We start from the raw sequence: 24,780 nt of genomic DNA, 5'->3' as shown, positions 1-24,780 counted from the left end.
TCTTTTTAGTATATTGTTTAATAAAACAGTTAAGGAAAATCTTAATCATCATGAAATCCACTTGTGACGATTCCCCTTCACTTAATTGATTTTTCTGAACAGAATCATAGAAGCTGCAGTGTAGAACTGTTTGCACTCTCTTATCTCAGTCTTAAGTTCTGCATTGTGTAGAGGTACGTGTTTTAATTGATGGGTATCCATTTAACTCATCAGGGAGAATAGCTTTCTTAGAGTTACAGAAAGGTAGCCCGGTTTACACAGTGCTTATATAAAATGAACTGGCTTTTCTTTTATCTGAATCTTCAGTCTCTCATAATGTCCTGTTTCTTCTATTGCACATGAGGATTACTGTAAAATCAGGATTCTTAGTCTCCTTAGAGGGGGATGAGTAACCCTCGTTTCATTGTTTGAACAGTCCAGCTAGAAATTTATGTGGAAAAAAAGATGTCGAAATCTGGAGTTTACTTTCATAGGAGATGGCAAAATAGGTAATTTATTCTACCTTTAGAGAAAACCAAATTAATCAAATTTTGTTTAATTCCGATTCAGGAAACTTTCTGCTTGTTAGATTTTACCAATGCCATTCAGAATATTAATCCATTTTTCTATGTTAAACTGAAGTCAGGTAAGTCCCATTTTACCTAAAGATTGCATTGTTTTACTAATCATTGATATTACTGTATTTTGGAATGTCTGGAAAACATGCATAAGTTAGAGCAGGTATATTGTTTTTAAGAAAGAAAGGTTAAAGTTTAAAATTCTTTTGAATCCCTGTAGAAACAAAAATGTTCCAGTAAATCACAGAGACTTCTGGTATGCAACCTACACACTATACAGTGTATCTGAAAAGACAGAAAATGAAGAAAAAATGAGTGATAATGCTAGTGCCAGTTCTGGCAGTGATCAAGGGCTCTCCAGCAGGCAGCACACCATGGTGTCCTTCCTGAAACCCGTCCTCAAGCAGATCATAATGGCTGGCAAGTCAATGCAGCTGCTGAAGAACCTGCAGTGCACGGAGAGCACCACATGCCAGGCCACAGCCAGAGGTACCCCTTAGTGGTGGGGCAGCAGTTCCTTCCTCATACTTGCCATCCTGAGATACGCCATTATTTTGCACTTTGGAAATGATCAAAGCCTTTTATTTTCATGGAAATTATCACTATGATCAAATTAATAGATCATGCTGCTCTTGGCTGAAAACAGATTATCCTCATTGGAGACTTTGAGCATGGTGTTTGAAAGGCAGTGATGATATGTTCCACATGCATCTTCCTTATTCTTGTTGCTTTAGGACTGGTCCTTTATAGTAATTCTCTGGAATTTCTTAATGCAATGCAGCATTTGGCATCTGAGGACATGAACTCTGGCAGATAGGAATTTGTTGGTGAGCAGTTCAGACTTGACTATAGATTTTGAGGAAATCTTGATATAATTTTTTATATTATATAAAGTTTATATTATATATGGTCTTTTTTGAGCAGTGTAATTTAAGCAATATACTGAAGTTTTTATCATCTGACTAAAAAGGCCCTGAGAAGTATAGGTGTGACCTTACTTGTTTTGTTTGTAAATCACCTTAATGCTATGTTAATTATTTTGAATTATTTTATGTCTACTTTAATATTTTTTCAGTTTGTGGAATATTTCCTTTCTTACTGAGTAATAAAACATAAAGAACTTTACAGGGCCACTGTTGGAAGTGTTTTTCCCCGTAAACTATGACTCATGTTAGTGTTATCATAGTGCTGTCTAGTGTGGTGGCAAGTTAACTCTCAGGCATCCTGTTTGGTCTGTTACTCTGTTCAGAAAAAAACAAGCTTGTATTTTGAATGTTTGACCATGAACTTTGCAGTTGTCTAACAGAGGGTATAAAAATGTTTAGTTGTACTAAAGGTACTATACTGTAAGGGTAACATAACAAAACAGGGATAGAACTTCACAGGCTGAAGGAAAAATATCAGGCTATATTTATATAAGTTTACTTAATAATTCTTGTAGTTCCTTATTTACTAAAACATAGTTCACCTTACACATTTTTGTTTTCAGATGCAGAAAGAAAAAGTCTGTATACCCTCTTTTTGGAGTCTGTACAGTCTCGTCTTCGACGTGGAGAAGACTTCACTGCACAGGCCCTCACTGAGCAGCAGGCCACCAGAGAGACCCTGATAAAGATGCAGTCCATCGCCGAGAGGCATCTTGAATTGGATGATGTTCACGATCCACTGCTGGCAATTAATTTTGCAAGGTGTGATACATACCTGCTGGATTTTTGATGTTTGAAATGGCAGAATCTGTTTATTTCTGCCAGGTAGGGCTTTCCAGCCTTTAAAATAGAAACCTTTATTCTCTGCTTTCTAATGAATGAAATACAAGAATATATTGTGTTCACTTGTTTCAAATATATAATTTGCCATCCTTGTTATTGTGAAAGTCCACAGACTGTCAGGTGCTTTAAGCCCATGGGCAGCACTGCCGCTCATATAGCAGATGCTCATAGAAGTTGCAGTCCTGGGACATGCTGAGTCAGACCTTCCCTGTGTGTCTTGGCACTTTAGAAAGTGTTTTTAGGTACTTAGCCTGAGGAAATAAGTTGTTAATACCCACACAATGAGTACCCTGTTTATCGTTTAGTGGCCATCAGTCACTGTCTTCAGCCTAATGGCTAGAAAGACCTCCTCTGTACTTGATCTTTTAGGGCAAAAGCAACTGTGTGAAGGACTATTTCACACAAAGACTATTTTGAGGAAAAAGATTTCTATTTCTATGATAATTGGCATTTTTAAGACTAAAGATAAAAATGGGCCTGGAGTTTTGATTAAAGAGAATTCTATTGAAATGAATGTATAGACAAGATGTGGTATATTAAAAAGATGAAATTTTGCAATTTGCAGCAGCATGGATAGAGTTAGAGGGTATTATACTTCAGTGAAATAAGTCAGGGAAAGACAAATAATATATGATATCACATATATGGGAAATCTGAAAAATACAACAAACTGGTGAAATAACAAGAAACAGACTCATAGATATAAAGAACAAAATATTGGTTACCAGTGGAGAGTGGGATGGGGGAGGTGCTACATAGGAGCAGGGAATTAAGAGGTACAAACTACTATGTATAATATAAATAAGCTACAAAGATATATTGTACAGCACAGGGAATATGTCAATATTTTATAGTAGCTATAAATGGAATATAACCTGTAAAAAAATTGTGAATCGCTGTGTTGTATACCTGAAACTTACATTAATAAAATATTCTAAATCAACTGTACCTCCATTGAAAGGAAAAAAGGAACTGAGTGTTTTGTTTTTTTTTTTAAAGAGAGAATTCTGTTGACAGCACCTCTTAAAAAGAAAACTCATGTTTTTATATTAAAGGTTGTATTTGGAACAGAGTGACTTTCATGAGAAGTTTGCTGGTGGAGACGTATGTGTGGATAGATCATCAGAATCTGTGACTTGCCAGACTTTTGAATTAACGCTGAGATCTTGCCTCTATCCCCATATTGACAAGCAATATCTAGATTGCTGTGGAAACCTCATGCGAACTCTGAAAAAAGATTATAGGTATGAGCAATGGTTAAGTTTGGGAAGTAGATGGTAGTTTTTTATACTTGAAAAATAGTTGAAATTATTTTTAACCTAGATTTCGAGCTAATTTTTATTACAATAGGGAATGGATATGCAATGAACACTTTTCTTTTGAGAGGATCAGTTAATCATCAGTGTTTTCTTAACTTTATATGAAATTTGTTTCTGAGAATTTATCCCAAATGAACACAGTAAAAGCTTGTTACACAAAAAGGCTTGTGTATCACAAAATTTGCTATCAGAGGGAAAAACATGAAATTGCTTAGTAATAGATAACTTGTGTTTTAAATTATGGCATATCTATAAATACCATATGGCATATCCATATTAAAATATGGCGTATTTATCTCCATGAACTTTGTAAAGTTCATGTAAGTTTATAGAGTTTTAAATAATGTGAAGTTTCTTAAATTGTAAAAAAATCCAGGATGTATAAAATGGTAAGAACTCTTTTTTTTTTTTAATGCATAGATAAAAAGACTGAGGGAAAAATGCCCTGAATATTAACTGGAAATTCATCATGATTTGGATTAACCTTTTTTGTAACACTTTAGTAAGTTTGCCAGATTTTTTCAGTTACAGGAAAATAACATACCTCTCTGATTATTAAAAGTAAGCAATATGCTGTTTTTTATTTTTGAAAGTCTTTAAAATGTTTTAGTATTTCTGATTTTAGTAAATGTAGTATGTAAACCTGTTTCACTGAAAATGATGTACAAAACCTGGTACTGGTCTAGAATCCTATTTTATGGGCCTAAGATGTTTCTGTGACTTTTCTCTTCATTCAGGTTGGTTGAATACTTGCAGGCCATGAGGAATTTCTTCTTAATGGAAGGGGGAGATACCATGTATGACTTCTACACATCAATTTTTGATAAAATAAGGGAAAATGAAACCTGGCAGAATGTGTCTTTTCTTAATGTCCAGCTCCAAGAAGCAGTAGGACAACGTTATCCTGAAGACAGTTCACGGTAAAATATGGGAGGCACCTTTTCTTTTAAATGTTATAAAATAACCCATGTGCCCCAAACTCTTCTATGACTTCTTTATGCTATCTTATTTTATCCTCACACCGATCCATGTGAGTTTATTAATGTTATTTTACACATTAGAAAACCAAGGCAGCAGCCACTTGCCAACTGAGTGAGAGGAGATGTGAGATGGGACCGTGTGGTCTCTCAGGATCTGATGACCTTGCTCACGTGGCTGGAGTCCACGCTGGCCGACTTCCTGCCCCATGGTTCTTTCTCTCCAGCCAGCTGTACCAACCTTCATTGTGGTTCACAGGTGGTTTTCTGAGAGAGTGAGAGCAGAGCCCTTGGCACTGCCAGGGCCTGAACTCCAGGCCTCACAGACCCTCACTTCCACCACAGACCCAAGTCAGAGTCCAGCCCAGTTAGGAGGGGGAGATAGATTTCACCACGCTTCATAGGCAGGGTTGCCTGTTTTCAAAGTGTTGTGCTGACTTTTCCTTAGTCAGGGAGCTCACCTTCCCCCCTCGTCCCTCCTCCTACCTGCTGAGCAACTTGGCCACGTTGGTACCAGTAATACTTATATGGCAGAGGCTCATCTTCCATCCTGTTTGGTAGTCCTTTTTCCCATTCTGTGTCCTTACTTGGCTACATTTCTTGGTACCCTCATTGGCCCTTGAAAAGTTATAATAATAATTAACATTTGTTTCATGCCACTTAGAACATTGTTTTCCCCACAGCCATGCCAGATTCTACTTCTTAGTAGTACATAAAATAATTCCTTTTATTTTTATGTGATTTTTGTACAAAACCAGAATTTTCATCAAAAACTTTGGTTAGTAAAAGCAGGGTAACGGCTAGATTCTTTTCATAGTAAAAAATTAATGCCCAGTAGTCCCCAGAGGGGGCCAGGGAAGGTTAAGGTTGTATTTTCCACTACCAATAGAAACTCGTGAATTTTGTTATTTTTAGAGTGCTTCAATCTATTACAGTTACTCCTTTTTCTTGCTTTGACTGTCCTATTTTTACCCAAAGGGAACTCCTTCAGTTGACCCTAGTAATCTTGGAGAGCATCCTTGCTTTTAGGACTGGATATCTGGGCTTGTCCTGTGCACTTCCTGCCCCAGGCAGTACACCTCCCCCAGGAGCACTGGTCCTGTCTATTCTGTGACTTTCAAGGCCCTTGCTCAGTGTCCCAGAGTGTTCATCTGTTCTGGATTATCAATACTTCTGGACTTACTCAGTGGTTGGAGCTAGGAAATAAGTAGAAAAAGGAAAATGAATCATAAGCTCATATTGATATTTCCAATATATATTAAAGATTACAAGATTTCACTTCTTTGATTTTCTTTTGTATCTTTCCCCTTGAGTGGTTACCAACACATTAATATAAATACTTACTGGATTTATTCTATAATAAATCATAATAGTTCCAAAGTAACAATAGCAGCAACAAACCCTCTGAGAATTTAAAATATGCTTGTGACTTTATTCTCTTCTTTGTACTTTCAAGTCATCAGAATCCTGTCTTTCAAGGTTACTTGGACTAATTCTCCATGTTATTATAGCACTGATACAGGGTTGGGTTCATTTGTTTTCTTTTTTACTTTTAGTCATTGCTTTGTTTTTGTTTTTTTTAATTTAATTGTATAAAACGGCTCTATTTTTTAAGTTAAAATCATTGATGCAAAGGTACTCTTAGTCTGGCTGCTGACCCACTCAGTCTTAGCCACCGAACCACCAGGGAAGTCCCTAGAAAAGCTGTATTTTTTCTAACTCCCACCAATATAGCTTTTGCCACAACCTCACTAACAGAATATGTTGTCAGACTTTTGGATTTTTGCTAGTCTGATGATGAAAAATGCTGTCTCAATATAGTTTTAATTTACATTTTTCTTAGTCATCTTTTCATATGTTTATTTTTGCGTTTTAAAGTGAACTACCCATATCTTTTGCCACTGTTTCTGTCAGTATCAAGTTATTTATTGGTCTTTATCCTCTTTGTTTTTAGAAGCTCTCTCTCTCTCTTTTTTTTTTTTTTGGCTGTGCTGTGAGGCTTGTGAGATCTTAGTTCCCTGACCAGGGATTGAACTCATGCCTCCTGCAATGGAAAGCACAGAGTCCTAACTACTAGACCACTAGGGAATTCCTTAGAAGCTCTTTCTATAGGTTTCCTAATTTGACATTTGTCTTTTTGTTCTGCTTATGGTATAACAGTTTTTTGTTTTGTCATGCAGTCATTTTTTATTGTATGTATCATAGTGTATTTACCACGTATCAGTCTTTTCTCTTACTACTTTTGGATTTTGAGTCATAGTTAAGAAAGTTTTACTCTTTCCTAGTTATAAAGAAATTCACCCAGGTTTTCTTTTAATGCTTTAATGGATTTTTTTTCAACATTTAGATGTTGAACCATTTAGAGTTTACTCAGGTAAAAAACATGAGAAATAGATCCAGTTTTATCTTTTTCCAGATGATTGGTTGCCATTGTTTATTTCTTTTTTAAAAAAATTCTTTTCCCTATTTATTTGATTACCCCTTTGTCATTAAATTTTCATATGCACTCATTATATGCATTGTGTCTCTAGATTTTTCGTCCTGTTTTACTGTTTTTTATTCACATTGCTAGTAGCATTCTGTTTCAGCAATAGGGCTTTCTTGGCTATTCTTGCTTATTTATTTTTCCAAAAGTACTTTATCGTTTTGTCTAGTTCTACCCAGAAAAATGAAAGCAAAAACCATGGTGGTATTTTTATTGAGTTTCTCTTTCATAGATTTAACTCAATACAGATGAGCCATCACTTTGGGACCCCTTCGCCTATGGCTTCCATGTGTTCTAGATGCCTGTCTGTGCCCTCAAGCTTCCTGAGTCTGAACCCATGAGTTTCCTCGGTTCCAGGCTCCCCTGCCCTGCTCACACCCCTCCCATGTCATTGGTGCTCCATCAGCAACTTCCCTATGGGTCTTTGGCCTTCACCTACCCTTGGTATAGCTTTTTGCTCTCCTGCCTTGGGCATCTTCATTCCATGTTTATGGCTTCAGCAACCCCTAATGACCTGCAAATCTGTATTTTTGGCCCAGGCATCTGCACAACCAGCCCTTCATGACTTTACTCAAATGTCATGTATATATAACTGAGCTCATCATTTTCTTAGCCCTTTGTTTCTCCTAGATGGACACCACTGTTCACCAGTGCCCAGTGGGATGGGCCCAAGCTCACCTTAGATTCCTTCCTCTCTGCCAGCCTCCACACACCCTTAGTCCCTCAGTTCTGCCTCCTGGATAATATTCCCCATCTCGGTGCTCACTTGAGCACTCCCTGCCACCTCCTAACCAGCTGTCTCAGAGTCTCTCCCTTCCACTTGACCCTACAGGGCCACTCAGGACATGAGTCACCCCACTAACACTCATGCTCAGGCTCCTTTGTGCCTCAGAGCAGATAGGCTGAGCTTTTCACGAGGGAGAAAACTTTTCACTGTTTAGCTCCCCACCTTGTTTCTTATACACACAAAGGTACAGACATAGTGTGTACTTTCTCCACCATGCTTTCCATTTCAGAGATTTGGAAATTCAGAGATTTCCATTTCAAGAATATTCCTGGTTTCCTTGAGAACTGTACCCTCTCTCCCAGGAGCCTTCACTTTTTTTTGTACTCCCCAGTTACATAAGTTACCTGCTCTCCCGTGGGCATGGCCATCAGTGATCTGCCCATCTGGCTTGGTGCAGTACCCTGTGTCTGCTTGGTGACAAGAGGGTGACTGAGCATTTGCTCTGGGCTATGAGCCTCTGGAAGAGGGGGAGGGATTGATTTTTTTATCACCTGCTTGTACAGCACTTGACAAATAAGGTATTCGGTAGGTGCCTACTAAGTACTTAGTGGATGCACTTGCGTACTAAAAAATTCTAACTAGCTTGTGACGTGGAATGAATTGGCTAAACTCATAAATCACACACTGCCCTTTGTATCTCTGGTTGTAAGGCCTTAGAGTTAATCTTTTGTGGGCTGCTCACAGACATTGTCAGAGGTGCTTTGTAATCGTGGGAGAGTCATGTCATTGCTCAGTCCACTGACAGAACTATTCTGAGGACAAGTGCCTGGCTCAGGGACGTTTCCATGCCCAATGGTAGCTGCATTTTATTGAGAGTTACACTCAAACTTATTAGGAAAGAGTGGATAAAGCAGTCTGTGACGCCTTTGCTTTAGGAGCAGACTCCATGCTTGCTCACACACTGCCTGTGTGCTCTCCAGGGCAAGGAGAAGAGTGCCCCTCCCCAAGACACACACACACACTTGCACCACCCTCAGCAGAGGGTCTGTCTCCTGGGCCTATTGCTAAACTCTGCCAGGTTTAAGCACATGGTAGGTTAACCTTCCCTGACTTCATCTTTTTTCCTAAGTAGGTTTACTCTATCTCATTTTTTATAGTTAAACCCATTATTTTAAAATTTTACCCCCTTTTCCTGTTTCTAAAACATGATTTCTATTCTGCAACATATGCTTAGAAAATATACTTTTATTGGAATATTTGTGTTCCTTTTATGAAATATCTTTTTGTAATATATAAATTAAATTAAAATGCTAAATAGCTAAAGCTGATATCTCTTTATCTAGTCTATCTATATCTTTTGAAAATGTTGACACAGCTAAGAAGAAACTCCCTGTTCATATCTTAGATGGTCTGACCCTGAGCTATAAGGTATGTGCTGGTATTCTTTGTAAGAACATTTTCTGTTAAAATTAAGACATACAAGTAACAGGTTACTTTCTATTCTGAGTCTAAACAGTGAAAATTCTGTTTTTGCTTTCATAGGTCCCATGGCCTGTGGACATTGTTATAAGTTTGGAATGTCAAAAAATTTATAATCAGGTGTTCCTTCTCTTACTGCAAATAAAATGGGCAAAATATAGCCTGGATGTTTTATTATTTGGTGGTAAGATTTGTTTTCAGCACATAAATTATAATTTAATTTTAGCTCTTTTCAGAGAGGTTGGTGGTCTTAGGTCATTTTTTATGTATACACAGGTACCAGAATGACATAAATTTATGGCATTACATAATAGTTTTACAGACATTAGAATTAACTTCCTTGAATCAGTATGGTTAATCTAATATACAATAACTAAATTAGGAATTTAACCAGAATTTAACCAGAATTAAAATTTGGGGGTTATATGAAAAAATTTTAATGACAAGTTAATGGAACTTTGTTTTTACATTTTTGATGACATTGATAATCAGAGTGATACGGCAGCACTTATTGCTTCACCTTCCAGATAGGGAAGGTAGTGTCCCTGCTGTGCATCCAGACAAGTGTTCTTTACAGGGCCAATGATCACACCATCACAAGTCCTAGGGCAGTAGTGCAGGTGAGGTCTGAGTAGATGCTCTTCCCACCCCCTCTCCTCTTTGTTCCTTTACAGAACTAGCTAATCCTGCTGACAAATCACAACTTAAAGAAGAACTTTTAGGTGACCAAGACACAGCTGCTCATTTTGGACCACAGAAGGAGCCAGTAAGACTGCAGATTCATCGTATGTTCCTCTTAAGAGTGAAGCTCATGCACTTTGTGAACAGCTTACACAACTACATCATGACCAGGGTTTGTGTCTGTCCATTCGTTCAGTTTTATCACCATATGTACATATGTTCATGGAGAATTACTTGTAATATGTTTATAAATACAAAGAAGCATGCAGAATAGGCTGTAAATGTGAAGATATTATGTACTAAAAACTTGATCATAAAATAACATGGCAGTGGGTTAAGTGTTTGCTTTTCTTTTTTTTTTTTAAACATGCCAGAGCACATGTCTCCAGAGAATGCTCTTTCTCTTGTCTAGTGACCCTTTGGGACGACACACCCAGAGCTCCTCTTTTGGAATTGCCATCAGAACTTGCCACGTAGTCCTTTAAATTTCACCAGTGATAACAGGGCTATCCCTGGAAAATGGCTTCACTTTTTATTAATGGAAACCTAAAAAAAGTCTGTCAGGCTAGTATGGAGTGTAAGACGGAAAATGCACCCAGATTATGTAACTTTTTCTTAAATATAAGAACTAACTCATAGAGTAAATAAAATTGCTCTTCTTACACATATTAAAACCAGTTCTAGAGGAAGTTCTGAAGAGAAAAATCAGATATTTGAACAGTGGCAGTGTTATTCAGTTCAGTTGCTCAGTCGTGTCCGACTCATTGCGACCCCATGAATCGCAGCACGCCAGGCCTCCCTGTCCATCACCAACTCCCGGAGTCTACCCAAACCCGTGTCCATCAAGTCGGTGATGCCATCCAGCAATCTCATCCTCTGGCATCCCCTTCTCCTCCTACCCCCAATCCTTCCCAGCATTAGGGTCTTTTCCAATGAGTCAACTCTTCGCATGAGGTGGCCCAAGTATTGGAGTTTCAGCTTCAACATCAGTCCTTCCAATGAACACCCAGGACTGATGTCCTTTAGTATGGATAGTTGGATCTTCTTGCAGTCCAAGGGACTCTCAAGAGTCTTCTCCAACACCACAGTTCAAAGGATCAGTTCTTCGGCGCTCAGCTTTCTTCACCATCCAGCTCTCACATCCATACATGACTACTGGAAACACCATAGCCTTGACTAGACAGACCTTTGTTGGCAGAGTAATGTCTCTGCTTTTCAATATGCTATCTAGGTAGGCCATAACCTTCCTTCCAAGGAGTAAGCGTCTTTTAATTTCATGGCTGCAGTCACCATCAGCAGTGATTTTGAAGTCCAAAAAAATAATGTCTGACACTGTTTGCACTGTTTCCCATCTATTTCCCATGAGGTGATGGGACCAGATGCCATGATCTTAGTTTTCTGAACGTTGAGCTTTAAGCCAACTTTTTCACTCTCCTCTTTCACTTTCATCAAGAGGCTCTTTAGTTCTTCTTCGCTTTCTGCCATAAGGGTGGTGTCATCTGCATATCTGAGGTTATTGATATTTCTCCTGGCAATCTCTATTCTAGCTGGCGTTTCTTCCAGCCCAGCGTTTCTCATGATGTACTCTGCATATAAGTTAAATAAGCAGGGTGTCAATATACAGCCTTGACGTATTCCTTTCCTATTTGGAACCTGTCTGTTGTTCCATGTCCAGTTCTAACTGTTGCTACCTGACTTGCATACAGGTTTCTCAAGAGGCAGGTCAGGTGGTCTGGTATTCCCATCTCTTTCAGAATTTTCCACAGTTTATTGTGATCCACACAGTCAAAGGCTTTGGCATAGTCAATAAAGCAGAAATAGATGTTCCTCTGGAACTCTCGCTTTTTCGATGATCCAGGAGATGTTAGCAATTTGATCTCTGGTTCCTCTGCCTTTTCTAAAACCAGCTTGAAATCTGGAAGTTCATGGTTCACGTACTGGTGAAGCCCGGCTTGGAGAATTTTGAGCATTACTTTACTAGCATGTGAGATGAGTGCAATTGTGCGGTAGTTTGAGCATTCTTTGGCATTGCCTTTCTTTGGGATTGGAATGAAAACTGACCTTTTCCAGTCCTGTGGCCACTGCTGAGTTTTCCAGATTTGCTGGCATATTGAGTGCAGTACTTTCACAGCATCATCTTCCAGGATTTGAAATAGCTCAACTGAAATTCTATCACCTCCACTAGCTTTGTTCGTAGTGATGTTTTCTAAGGCCCACTTGACTTTACATTCCAGGATGTCTGGCTCTAGGTGAGTTATCACACCATTTTGATTATCTGGGTCATAAAGATCTTTTTTGTACAGGTCTTCTGTATATTCTTGCCACCTCTTCTTAATATCTTCCGCTTCTGTTAGGTCCCTACCATTTCTGTCCTTTATCGAGCCCATCTTTGCATGAAATGTTCCCTTGGTATCTCTAATTTTCTTGAAGAGATCTCTAGTCTTTCCCATTCTGTTGTTTTCCTCTTTTTCTTTGCAATGATCGCTGAGGGAGGCTTTCTTATCTCTCCTTGCTATTCTTTGGAACTCTGCATTCAGATGGGAATATCTTTCCTTTTCTCCTTTGCTTTTCACTTCTCTTCTTTTCATAGCTATTTGTAAGTCCTCCTGAGACAGCCATTTTGCTTTTTTGCATTTCTTTTCTATGGGGATGGTGTTGATTCCTATCTCCTGTACAATGTCACGAACCTCTGTCCATTGTTCATCAGGCACTCTGTCTATCATATCTAGTCCCTTAAATCTATTTCTCACTTCCACTGTATAATCATAACGGATTTGATTTAAGTCATACCTGAATGGTTTAGTGGTTTTCCCTATATTCTTCAATTTAAGTCTGAATTTGGCAATAAGGAGTTCATGGATCTGAGCCACAGTCTGCTACCGGTCTTGTTTTTGCTGACTGTATAGAGCTTCTCCATCTTTGGCTGCAAAGAATATAATCAATCTGATTTCAGTGTTGACCATCTGGTGATGTCCATGTGTAGAGTATTCTCTTGTGTTTTTGGAAGAGGGTGTTTGTTATGACCAGTGCGTTCTCGTGGCAAAACTCTATTAGCCTTTGCCCTGCTTCATTCTGTACTCCAAGGCCAAATTTGCCTGTTACACCAGATGATTCCTGACTTTCTACTTTTGCATTCCAATCCCCTCTAATGAAAAGGACATCTTTTTTGGATGTTAGTTCTAATAGGTCTTGTAGGTCTTCATAGAACCGTTCAAGTTCAGCTTCTTCAGCATTACCAGTCGGGGCATAAACTTGGATTACCGTGATATTGAATGGTTTGCCTTGGAAACATACAGAGATCATCCTGTCTTTTTTGAGATTGCTCCAAGTACTGCATTTCAGACTCTTGTTTACCATGATGGCCACTCCATTTCTTCTAAGGGATTCCTGCCCACAGAAGTAGATATAATGGTCATCTGAGTTAAATTCACCCATTTCCAGTCCATTTTAGTTCGCTGATTCCTAGAATGTCGATGTTCACTCTTGCCATCTCCTGTTTGACCACTTCCAATTTACCTTGATTCGTGGACCTAACATTCCAGGTTCCTATGCAGTATTGGTCTTTACAGCATCAGACTTTGCTTCTATCACCAGTCATATCCACAGCTAGGTATTGTTTTTGCTTTGGCTGCATCCCATCATTCTTTCTGTAGTTATTTCTCCACTGATCTCCAGTAGCATATTGGGCACCTACCAACCTGGGGACTTCATCTTTCAGTGTCCTATCTTTTTGCCTTTTCATACTGTTTATGTGGTTCTCAAGATAAGACTACTAAAGTGGTTTGCCATGCCCTTCTCTAGTGGACCACATTCTGTCAGACCTCTCCACCATGCCTGTCCGTCTCGGGTGGCCCCCGACGGCATGGCTTAGTTTCATTGAGATAGACAAGGCTGTGGTCCGTGTGATCAGATTGGCTAGATTTCTGTGATTATAGTTTCAGTGTGTCTGCCCTCTGATGCCCTCTTGCAACACCTACCGTCTTACATGGGTTTCTCTTACCTTGGACGTGGGGTATCTCTTCACGGCTGCTCCAGCAAGGTACAGCCGCTGCTCCTTGCCTTGGACAAGGGGTATCTACTCATGGCGGCCCCTCCTGACCTTGAATGTGGAGTTACTCCTCTTCGCCCTCCTGTGCCTACGCAGCCACCGCTCCTTGGACGTGGGTTAACTCCTCTTGGCCGCCGCCCCCGGCCGCTGCCCCCCAGTCTTGGCCATTGGGTAGCTCCTCTCGGCCGTGCTTCTGCGTGGTCTGTCGCAGCCGCCGCGTTTCTGTGCATCAGTGTTATTAGAGGATAATATTCACTTGGGGTGTAAAATGGTTGCTAAAAAAAATGTGTAGTCACCCTGGTAGATAGGTTCTAGAGCCCACTTTTGTGTGGATGAAGTGTGCCTTTGAAGCCTTTGTTTTAGACATGGTACAAATGGCAGAGGTACTCCCTGTGTCCTGTACACTAGTGGCCTTCAGAGGGCAACCTTAATCTCTCAATTGTTCAGTCTTTTTTTTCAATTTTTTTTTTTTGAAGTATAGATGACTCAGAGTGTTATGCCAATCTCTGCTGTGCAGCAAAGTGACTCACTGCTACATATATAGGCATTCTTTTTTTTAAGCCCTTAATTGTTGAGGGTAAATGGTAAGAGATTGTTTTTGTTTTGTTTTGTTTTGTGTTCTGCTTAAAATGGCACCCCACTCCAGTACTCTTGCCTGGAAAATCCCATGGATGGAGGAGCCTGGTAGGCTACAGTCCATGGGGTCGCTAAGAGTCGGACACGACTGAGCGACTTCACTTTCACTTTTCCCTTTCATGCACTGGAGAAGGAGATGGCAACCCACTCCAGTATTCTTGCCTGGAGAATCCCAGGGATGGCGGAGCCTGGTGGGCTGCCGTCTATGGGGTCGCACAGAGTCGGACACGACTGAAGCGACTTAGCAGTAGCAGCAGCAAAGTACAGGTATGCTCCTTTTAAAGAAGGACCATTATGTAAGTAGTGGAATTTATTGAAACATATAAATTCAGCTTACCTGATGACTTTTAAAAAATCAGTGGGTTTTCTATACTTGTCCCTCTGTGCAGGAGCAAATCTGTTAGTCCAGAGTGAGGCATTCCCTCCCTTTGCAAGTGAACGTAGAAGAAGTTGGTAAAAAAGTTTTGTGTATTGCATACAAATGCTCACAGAAAAGATGTGCTGATTAAATTTGTCATCTTTCTCTTTCAAGATTCTTCACAGTACAGGGCTGGAGTTTCAACATCAAGTCGAAGAAGCCAAGGATTTAGATCAGTTGATTAAAATTCACTATAGATACTTATCAACCATCCATGATCGATGTCTGCTGAGAGAAAAGGTACATGAACTTGGCCATTGAGGCAAGAATGAAGCCAGCCAAGGGAAATTGTCTGTGTCCTTTGGAGTTTTATGCTTAGTAAGCTTCTGATGCAGAATATTCTTTTAAGAAGGCACCAGATCCAGTGAGGTTATAAATGTGTGCCATGTTACAAGAAATTACATCTAAAAGAAACAGTTGACATTTTTATTATGACAGTCTATACTCACTCAGCACTGTGTTTGAATTCAATTAGAAAATTTTATCTGCTATTATGGAATAGTAGTACTTTGTTCAGGAAGTGTGTCCAGTTTGATGTGAATATATGGGATTAAGTCATCATACAGCCATTGGAATGACTTGCCCCATTTCACTGGTGAATTTAAATGACTGTCTCAGGAAATGGTAGCTTATTGGCTCTGCTGATCAGATTCTACTGCTGATGCACCTTTACATGGGTACAATAGGCCTGTGGCCCAATTCCAAGTATGTTGTGTTCAGAGCCTAGCACCCTTCCTTATACTTTTTTGTTGTTGTTTAGTCATTAAGCTGTGTCCGACTTTTGCAACCCCACAGAATGTAGCATGTCAGGCTCCTCTGTCCTCCACTGTCTCCCAGAGTATGCTCAGATTTGTGTCTGTTCAGTCAGTGATGCTATCGAACCATCTCGTCCTCTGCTACCCCCTTCTCCTTAGACTTGGAAGGCAGTTATTGCATTAATGAACTTTTTCTGAGACCTTTAAATTAGGTAAAAGTGTTGGTGTCTATGTTCAAACATGGTCACAGGGTTTGTGTTCTTCCATGACTTTCTCTCCAGGTCAGCTTTGTAAAGGAAGCCATCATGAAGGTGTTGAACTTGGCTCTCATGTTTGCAGAGGGGTGGCAGGCTGGCCTGGGGGCATGGCGGTAAGTATGCAGCTTGTGGAGCTCTATGCTGTGACCATTTCAGTTTTGCTTTTAGCTGGCTTCATTCTGGCAGTCTTGTTTTTTCATTGTGACAACATACCACATACACTTATAATTATGGAAAGAATTGAAAATTGAATTTGTTCATCTGTACTAGACAGCATCAAAAATCATGCAATTAATTTCTGACTGATGAAACAGAAAAATCTGAAGTCTTGATTAGCAGAAGCAGATATCTTTAAATTACATTCCTGTTGTATTGCAGTGTTAGTTGCTCAGTTGTGTCTGACTCTTTGCGACCCCATGGGCTGGAGCCCACCAGGCTCTTCTGTCCATGGGATTCTCCAGGCAAGAATACTGGAGTGGGTGGCCATTTCCTTCTCCATCTTGTTGTATAGGTTTGCTAAGTGTTTGTTATGGTTGCCTCCAGACATACACAGAAGTGGGTGGCGGGGTGGTGGAGGGGAAGCATAACAGACCCTGGGGTCCATTACTCCACTTGAGGAGATGACAGTGACACCCAGTTTTGTTTTGTGTTTACTGCTCACTCCCAGTCACTCAGTTATTTTAAGCCAAATTCTGGACATTATGCTAGATTGTAGTCCAAAATCGTATTTTAGAGAGCTCTAAAAGAATGATTGTATATTTTACTGTTTGGGTATTTATTATTCACTCCTATCACATAGAAAGTCAGAGGACACTTGAAAACCCAGGAGCTCTTTCTTCCTATCCAGAATACATCTTCTACTGTTACCTTGAAAGTGTAGCTCAACAGCCTGTCCTTGTCTTATTTATAAAATTAATGTTATGCTGCTGGTATTACATACCTGAAATAAAAGTGTAAGTCTGGTTGACTAGACTGTTGAGATAAGAGTTAATAGTTTATACTTAGTTGATATTAGTAAGGAACTGAAAGTTCATTATAGCACTAATCTAAAATCCTATGTTATGACCAACCTTGACAGCATATTAAAAAGCAGAGACGTTACTTTGCCAGCAAAGGTCTGTCTAGTCAAGGTTATGGTTTTTCCAGTAGTCGTGTATGGATGTGAGAGTTGGACTATAAAGAAAGCTGAGCGCCGAAGAATTGATGCCTTTGAACTGTGGTGTTGGAGAAGACTCTTGAGAGTCCTTTGGACAGCAAGGAGATCCGACCAGTCCTTCCTAAAGGAGATCAGTCCTGGGTGTTCATTGGAAGGACTGATGTTGAAGCTGAAACTCCAATACTTTGGCCACCTCATGGGAAGAGCTGACTCATTGGAAAAGACCTTGATGCTGGGAAAGATTGAGGGCAGGAGGAGAAGAGGACGACAGAGAATGAGATGGTTGGATGGCATCACTGACTCAATGGACATGTGTTTGGGTGGACTTCGGGAGTTGGTGATGGACAGGAAGGCCTGGCGTGCTGCAGTTCATGGGGTTACAAAGAGTCGGGCACGGCTGAGCGACTGAAGTGAACTGAAAATCGTAACCTATAAGGCTTTATCAAAGTGTTCTCAGTGAAGAAACTCCGATGGTAGATTAAATCTCCGATAGTAGGTTAAACTCCAATGGTAGATTAAATTCCTAATTGGAGGGGTGAAAACAGGAGTCTTACTTGCTTTATTATTGCTGTTTCCAGTGTGTGAAGCAGACTTCTCCCTCCATGTCACTGTCAGATGGAGGAGAAGGTAATAATACTGCTGTGCACACATGGCTAAAATAGAACTGTTTCTTCAACAAGTAAATTGTAAGAAAAAAACAGGATGTGAGGAGGACTTAAGAATATTAACTATCACAGTTTGTGGAAATTAATTGATCCTGAGTCACATTTAAAGCAAAAAGTGAAAAATTTTTAAAGATAGGTATAATTTGAACAGTATTATTTCATGATATTTTTTAAATCATTAAGAATTTTTAAACAAGTGATATTGTGGCTATGGATTTAAAGGAGTCTTTGTGTTTAGTGCGATACTGAAATATTTATGACTGAAATGCTGTGATGTCAACTTTGCTTTTGAAGATGTGAGGCTGGGGGTGACTGCTGAAGCTGGATGTGGGTATTTGCTATTGCCCGTATTACAAGTTTTTTAGTAATTTTTAAACATAAACTTTTTATATCTTTAATGTGCTATTTATTTCAAAACAAGGTATGCTTATGAAAAGTAAAAATATAGACTTGTACAGTAGAAAAGGGAGGGACTTCCGTGGGAGTCCAGTGGTTAAGACTCCACTACAGGGGGCCCAGGTTCAATCCCATGTCAGGCAACTAAGATCTCCTAAGCTGTGTGGCCAAAAAAGGGGAATATCCCCAGTGATCCTCACTCTGGAACTCAGCAGCATGCTGAAGCAGCAGTTTTGTGTCCTAATGACACTTTCCTTCAGCCTCTTTGAAAGTTTGGCAGATTTTATATTTTATTTTAGAATCTTTAGACTTAGGAATCTAAATAAATTAAACTGAAGCACATTTGTAATTACTCCAAAGATATTTTGTAGCCTGCTTAGTAACTCCTTATACACTTACTTAAATTGAAATTTACTCTTTCCTAGGATGGAATCTATAGAGAAAATGGAGTCTGATTTTAAAAACTGCCATATGTTTCTTGTAACCATTTTAAACAAAGCTGTCTGTAGAGGATCCTTTCCCCATTGTGAGTATTACGTTAAAATATTATTGCTTTTATATTTTCTGGTAACACAGTCTGTTACTGTTTTGTTACTGATCTCATGAGAGATTTAGAATTTTTCACTACTTCAAACCTTCAGCAGTTGATTACTACTTCACTACTTCAGAGTCCCTCAGCAATTGATTCCCAAGTAAGTGGGGTGAGTGAATCAGATGTAAAATATTGAGACTGAAGATACTGCTTTCTAGTATATCATGTGTAACACCAATGGATTTCTAAAACCGTAAGTAAAGCAGATGGCAGAGTAGGTTTCAGTCACATTTCACTATCATGCATAGCTTTTGTAACTATTCCTTTCAAAAGATAGGATTTTGGGGTCAGTTTGCTTTGTTTTTTTTAAGCAATTTTAAAACTCCCAAGGCTTCCTCTTACACAAAGAAATGCAAGCCTGACAGTTCAAAACAGCGTGAAGCAAACAGAGGTCTGTGTGGCGAGTCACAGGGAGAAGAGAGCTGTGTGTTTACAGACACAAAGAACAAAGTAGTATTTCTTGCACAGCTTTTTTGGAAAAAGTATGCTGGGCTAATTTTTTCCCTATTTCTGTATATTCAGATTGTGATATGCTCATTAAGAGTAGGTGAACATTTTTTAAAACACTATTAGAGTAACAAGAGAGAACACTGCTGCTGCTGCTGCTAAGTCGCTTCAATCATGTCCGACTCTGTGCAACCCCATAGACGGCAGCTCACCAGGCTCCGCCATCCCTAGGATTCTCCAGGCAAGAATACTGGAATGGGTTGCCATCTCCTTCTCCAGTGCATGAAAGGGAAAAGTGAAAGTGAAGTCGCTCAGTCGTGTCCGACTCTTAGCGACCCCATGGACTGTAGCCTACCAGGCTCCTCCATCCATGGGATTTTCCAGGCAAGAGTACTGGAGTGGGGTGCCATTGCCTTCTCCGAGAGAGAACACTGGGAATTAACAAAAACATATCATCAAAAAGTTGTTAATGCAAGGACATCTAAGTAAATTAAGTTCTGGTATGAGATGAGCCTTTTAGTGCTAACCTGCTATACCCACAGAGCAGGTAGGTTGGGCAGTGACTAACTAGAGGCACATAGACTTTGCCAGAATAGAGAAACCCCTTGTTGGTATAGCAGACTGGAATCCTAGATGCCCCCACAGAGAGCCAGTCTTCCCCACTCCCAGCCTACCTAAGGACTCTGTGTAAGTAGTGATGTGGAAGCTGGGGGCCAGCAGGGCTGGAAGACAATGCTAATCTCACAGATCCCTAATTTCCTGTGTTGAGTTGACTCTTCTACAATGGTGAGGCTTTCATCTATTATGCAAGTATATAAAAACTAATGTTGTAATCCCCTACTGCCACCTCTCAGCCTCCCCCATTTATACCCTTGGCCAAAAAAAAGCACTGTGTTAATAATGTGTTAAAGGAAACAGATTCCATTCATAGCTTAGAACATGGTGTTTTGTTATGAAGTGAGTCCAGGTTTCATGACATTTCAAAAAATGTGATTTGTTCAGTGTAAAGCCCAGATTTTTTTTTTGTTTTCAAAACTAAAATATTATGAAATAGAAGTAAATCATAATTTTTCAATTTGCATTTAATAAATTAAGATTATTGTCTTTAGTATATGTTAAAGATAATTAGTATTTTCATTAAAAATAGAAAATATCTAATACTTTTTGAGACATTGATTAAAGCTTATTCAGCCATTGTCATTTAAATCTATCTTGTTAACCTATTTTTATTCTTCCCACAGTGGAATCTCTAGCACTATCACTCATGGCCGGCATGGAACAAAGTTAAATATCTTCAGTGTAGTAAATACCTCAGATTTAATCTTATACGTACACATTTCCACCATATGGAGCTAAGAAATGGGACTCTTATTTTGGTTTATTTTTAAACTGTTGTCTGCTGTCCAAACAAGTGGGTTTTATGTGTATTCTCTTGGGATTATTGGTTGGTATATAGAGTTACGTGTATAAAACTTTATCAATGCAAAGTATATACAGTCTGTTTACACTTATATTTCCTACTGTAAGCAATAGCTTTATGGTATTGATACCTTTAAATGTAAAATATATCATTTTTGAAAATATAATTAATATTCAGAATAAAGCACTTTATTCCCCTTTTGCTTAGTCACAGAAGTTTTTTATACAGTTTTACATGCTGTCTTCCCTAAAGGTTGTCGTAGATTCGGCGGTCTAAAAAATGTATTTTTATATGCTTGGAAATTTCCAAGATAGAAAACAGCTTCAACCAATGTCAATAAATGTAAAAGCCAGCTGTGGTACAAGAATCCTATTATATGGCCTTTGTGAGCTAACCATAATTGATTAAAACTATATTTACTGTTCAATATTCCCACATTTTTTTTTTTGCACAGTTGTATTTCTCTAGCAGTTATGACTCAGCACTATATTTACTACTTATTTTTTGAAAACAGCTACTGAAGTCCAAATAGCCTCAGAGCTGAGCATCAGGGGCCCCTACCCTATACACAGTCTCAGTCATTTTACAGCATGCAGGTGGCACAGTCAGCTAACAAGACCTCCTGGGAACCAGCCCAGGTCTAAGACTTTACTCTGAAGTCTTGGAAACCATTCACTGAGGAGGCCTTCAAACGCCAGCAATGAATAGTTATTACTTCCAGGTCTCAAGAAAAGACTGAAGTATAACCTAACAACTGTAAAATGGGAGAAGGATTTCTTAATCTAGCCCTACAAGTCAAAACTGTAGAAACTGGTGGGAGCACATGCTCGTATAAAGCATATGATGGAGTCAGGTCCAAACAATGATGGCCTGGCTGTTTTGATAAAGTTCTATATGCATAGCAAAAATCATATCAAACATACCAAAACATAACTTCTTTCATAAATTGACTTACACTTATTGTCTGTGTCACTAAACCAGGAATAGAAGATACATTTATTTATAGGATACTTAGGAAATATTTTCACTTTAAAAAATGAGTATTTAGAATTTGTTGTTGCCACAGACTGGTTTTATGCTATATTTGTTCTTTTTTTTTTAATAAATTTATTTATTTTAGTTGGGGGCTAATTACTGTACAGTATTGTAGTGGTTTTTGCCATACATTGACATGAATCAGCCATGGGTTTACATGTGTTCCCCATCCTGAACCCCCCTCCCACCTCCCTCCCCATCCCATCCCTCTGGGTCATCCCGTTGCCCCAGCCCTGAGCATTTGTCTCATGCATTGTTCTTTTCTCATGACTTTAGAGTTTCCAAGGGAAGATTAGCAAAGTTTAGATTGAGGGAAGGATAGACTTTACAAACTGTCACCAATTGGTTTCTTTGGGAAGTAGCCTCCAAAGTACAGAGTACCCAGTGAAAAGAAGGGAAAGGGAGATGGACTGGCCAGAGAGAAAAGCTGTCCCAGCAGGTTGTCCCATGTGGGGCTGAGATAATTGGCTTCTGTTCCCCACCTCCATCAGTCATTTGTTGTGTTACCCTAGGGCAAGCGTGATATCTGCAGCTGAGGCCACCCAAGGAGCAGCACTGAAGCTGTCTGCTGGAAGTGCATCAGCACATCAGCTACACTTATCTGGTGATTCTTGAGTTGTGTGGGAGAGTTAATGCTTTGATGTGCATTAAACTGTGGAATTTGATGGGATCTCTTTTAATTTTTCTGCTGTTTCTGTTTGGACCTTTAATCTTACGGTTTTCCAATTGAGCATGTTAGGAGCTTAGAAGTCATTATTCATCTTTTGCAAGAACCAGAACCAGGCTAAGGGAATTTAAATTATAATTGACAAATTGCTAGAGACTCAATGTGGATGAAACTCTTAGTTAAAGACTCCAGGGGACCTGGACATAAGGGATGAGGTGCACTTTTGTGAGTTTTGAGACCACTGCCAGTTTCTCACAGTGAAGATAAGAGGGAAATCCTCTTGTGTTTCTGCCATGAGGAAGGGAACAGTGTCCATTTCATAATATGTCCAGAGAATTCTGTTTTTAGCAGGCCTGAGTGAGGGAAACTTTATGAGAGCCTGTCCAACCTGGAAGAAGCAAAATATTGATAGTCAACTCCAGCCCCTTCTAGCCTTCATGTGTTGTGTGTGTGTGTGTAGGAGCAGAGCGAGGAGATAACCAAGAAGTACTTGTAAAGGTCATAGCACAGGGGCACAGACTGACTACAAGAATAAAACTCATACTACAAAATACTTTTCTTCCCCTACACGAAATACCTCTGCCACACCAGTAGGGCTCCTGTGTAACTGAGGAACACAATAAATTACAACAACTGTGCTAAAACCTTATTTAGGAATAAATCTAAGGAAACCTGACTACAACAGGACACAAAAATCAGAACACCAGAGGAAGTTTTAGCCTCTGACACCTACAGCTATAGATTCAAGGAATGAGATCTGGTATACAGAGTGCCTGAAGTACTATAGGTGGAGGTTCATAACAGTGTATAGGAGGCGGTGACCAAAACCATCCCAAAGAAAAACAAATGCAAAAAATAAAAGAGGCTGTCTGAGGAGGCTTTACAAATAACTGAGAAAAGAAGTAAAAATCAAGAGAGAAATGGAAAGATATATCCAACTGAATGTAGTTTCAGAGAATAGCAAGAAGAGATAAGGAGGCCATCTTAAATGAAAATTGCAAAGAAATAGAGGAAAACAATAGAATGGGAAAGACTAGAGATCACGTAAAGAAAATTGGAGATATCAAGGGAACATGTCATGCAAGGATGGGCATGGTAAAGGCAGAGATAGTAAAGAGCTGACGGAAGCAGAAGAGATTAAGAAGAGGTGACAAGAATACACAGCAGAACTATTCAAAAAGGTCTTAATGACCTAGATAACCATGGTGGTGTGGTCACTCACCTAGAGCCAGATATTCTGGAGTATGAAGTCAAGTGGGCCTTAGGAAGCATTACTACAAACAAAGCTAGTTTCCAGTCCCAAAGAATGGCAATGCCAAAAAATATTCAAACTACCATACAATTGTGCTCATTTAACATGCTAGCAAAGTTGTGCTCAAAATTCTTCAAGCTAGACTTCAGCAGCACTTCATTCAAGAATGTCCAGATGTACAAGCTGCATTTAGAAAAGGCAAAGATCCAATTTCCAACATTGGCTGTATCATAGAAAAAGCAAAGGAATTCCAGGAAAATACCGATTTCTGCTTCATTGACTATGCTAAAGCCTTCGTATGGATCACCACGAACTGTGGAAAATTCTTAAAGAAATGGGAATAACAGACCACTTTGCCTTCGCGTGGATCACAACAAACTGAAAAATTCTTAAAAAGATGGGAATAGTAGACTGCCTCACTGGCTTCCTGAGAAACCTGTATGCATATCAGGTCAGTTCAGTTCAGTCACTCAGTTGTGTCCTACTCTTTGCAACCCCAGGGACTGCAGCACGTCAGGCCTCCCTGTCCATCACCAACTCCTGGAGTTTACTCAAACTCATGTCCATTGAGTTGGTGATGCCATCCAACCATCTCATCCTCTATCATCCCCTTCTCCTCCCTCCTTCAATCTTTCCCAGCAACACGGTCTTTTCCAATGAGTCAGCTTTTTCAATAGGTGGCCAAAGTATTGGAGTTTCAGCTTCAACATCAGTCCTTCCAATGAATATTCAGGACTGATTTCCTTTAGGATGGACTGGTTGGATCTCATTGCTGTCCAAGAGAGGCTCAAGAGTCTTCTCCAACACCACAGTTCAAAAGCATCAATTCTTTGACACTCAGCTTTCTTTATAGTCCAAATCTCACATCCATACATGACTACTGGAAAAACCATAGCCTTGACTAGACGGACCTTTGTTGGCAAAGTAATGTCTCTGCTTTTTAATAAGCTGCCTAGGTTGGTCATATCTTTTCTTCCAAGGAGCAAGTGTCTTTTAATTTCATGGCTGCAGTCACCATCTGCAGTGATTTTGGAGCCCCCCA

At 39.5% G+C, this 24,780-nt stretch overlaps 1 protein-coding gene across 1 annotated transcript in view; it reads left to right on the top strand.

Annotated features, from left to right (window-relative positions):
* Positions 1-20,983, top strand: part of TUBGCP5 (tubulin gamma complex component 5) — a 56,341-nt gene extending 35,358 nt beyond the window's left edge. Inside the window, exons 13-23 of the mRNA XM_081583123.1 lie at positions 778-1,046; positions 2,047-2,245; positions 3,382-3,570; positions 4,383-4,565; positions 9,178-9,262; positions 9,377-9,497; positions 9,988-10,166; positions 15,211-15,336; positions 16,133-16,221; positions 18,751-18,851; positions 20,606-20,983. Coding sequence (XP_081439249.1) covers positions 778-1,046; positions 2,047-2,245; positions 3,382-3,570; positions 4,383-4,565; positions 9,178-9,262; positions 9,377-9,497; positions 9,988-10,166; positions 15,211-15,336; positions 16,133-16,221; positions 18,751-18,851; positions 20,606-20,652 — 1,588 coding nt within the window. The 3' untranslated portion in view covers positions 20,653-20,983. The remainder of the gene's footprint in view (positions 1-777; positions 1,047-2,046; positions 2,246-3,381; positions 3,571-4,382; positions 4,566-9,177; positions 9,263-9,376; positions 9,498-9,987; positions 10,167-15,210; positions 15,337-16,132; positions 16,222-18,750; positions 18,852-20,605) is intronic.
* The last annotated feature ends 3,797 nt before the right edge of the window (positions 20,984-24,780 follow it).

This window comes from Giraffa tippelskirchi, chromosome 3 (genome assembly GCF_054371585.1).
Source record: "Giraffa tippelskirchi isolate mGirTip1 chromosome 3, T2T-mGirTip1v1.2.pri, whole genome shotgun sequence".
NCBI lineage: Eukaryota > Metazoa > Chordata > Mammalia > Artiodactyla > Giraffidae > Giraffa > Giraffa tippelskirchi.
This window is presented reverse-complemented; position numbering and strand designations above follow the sequence as displayed.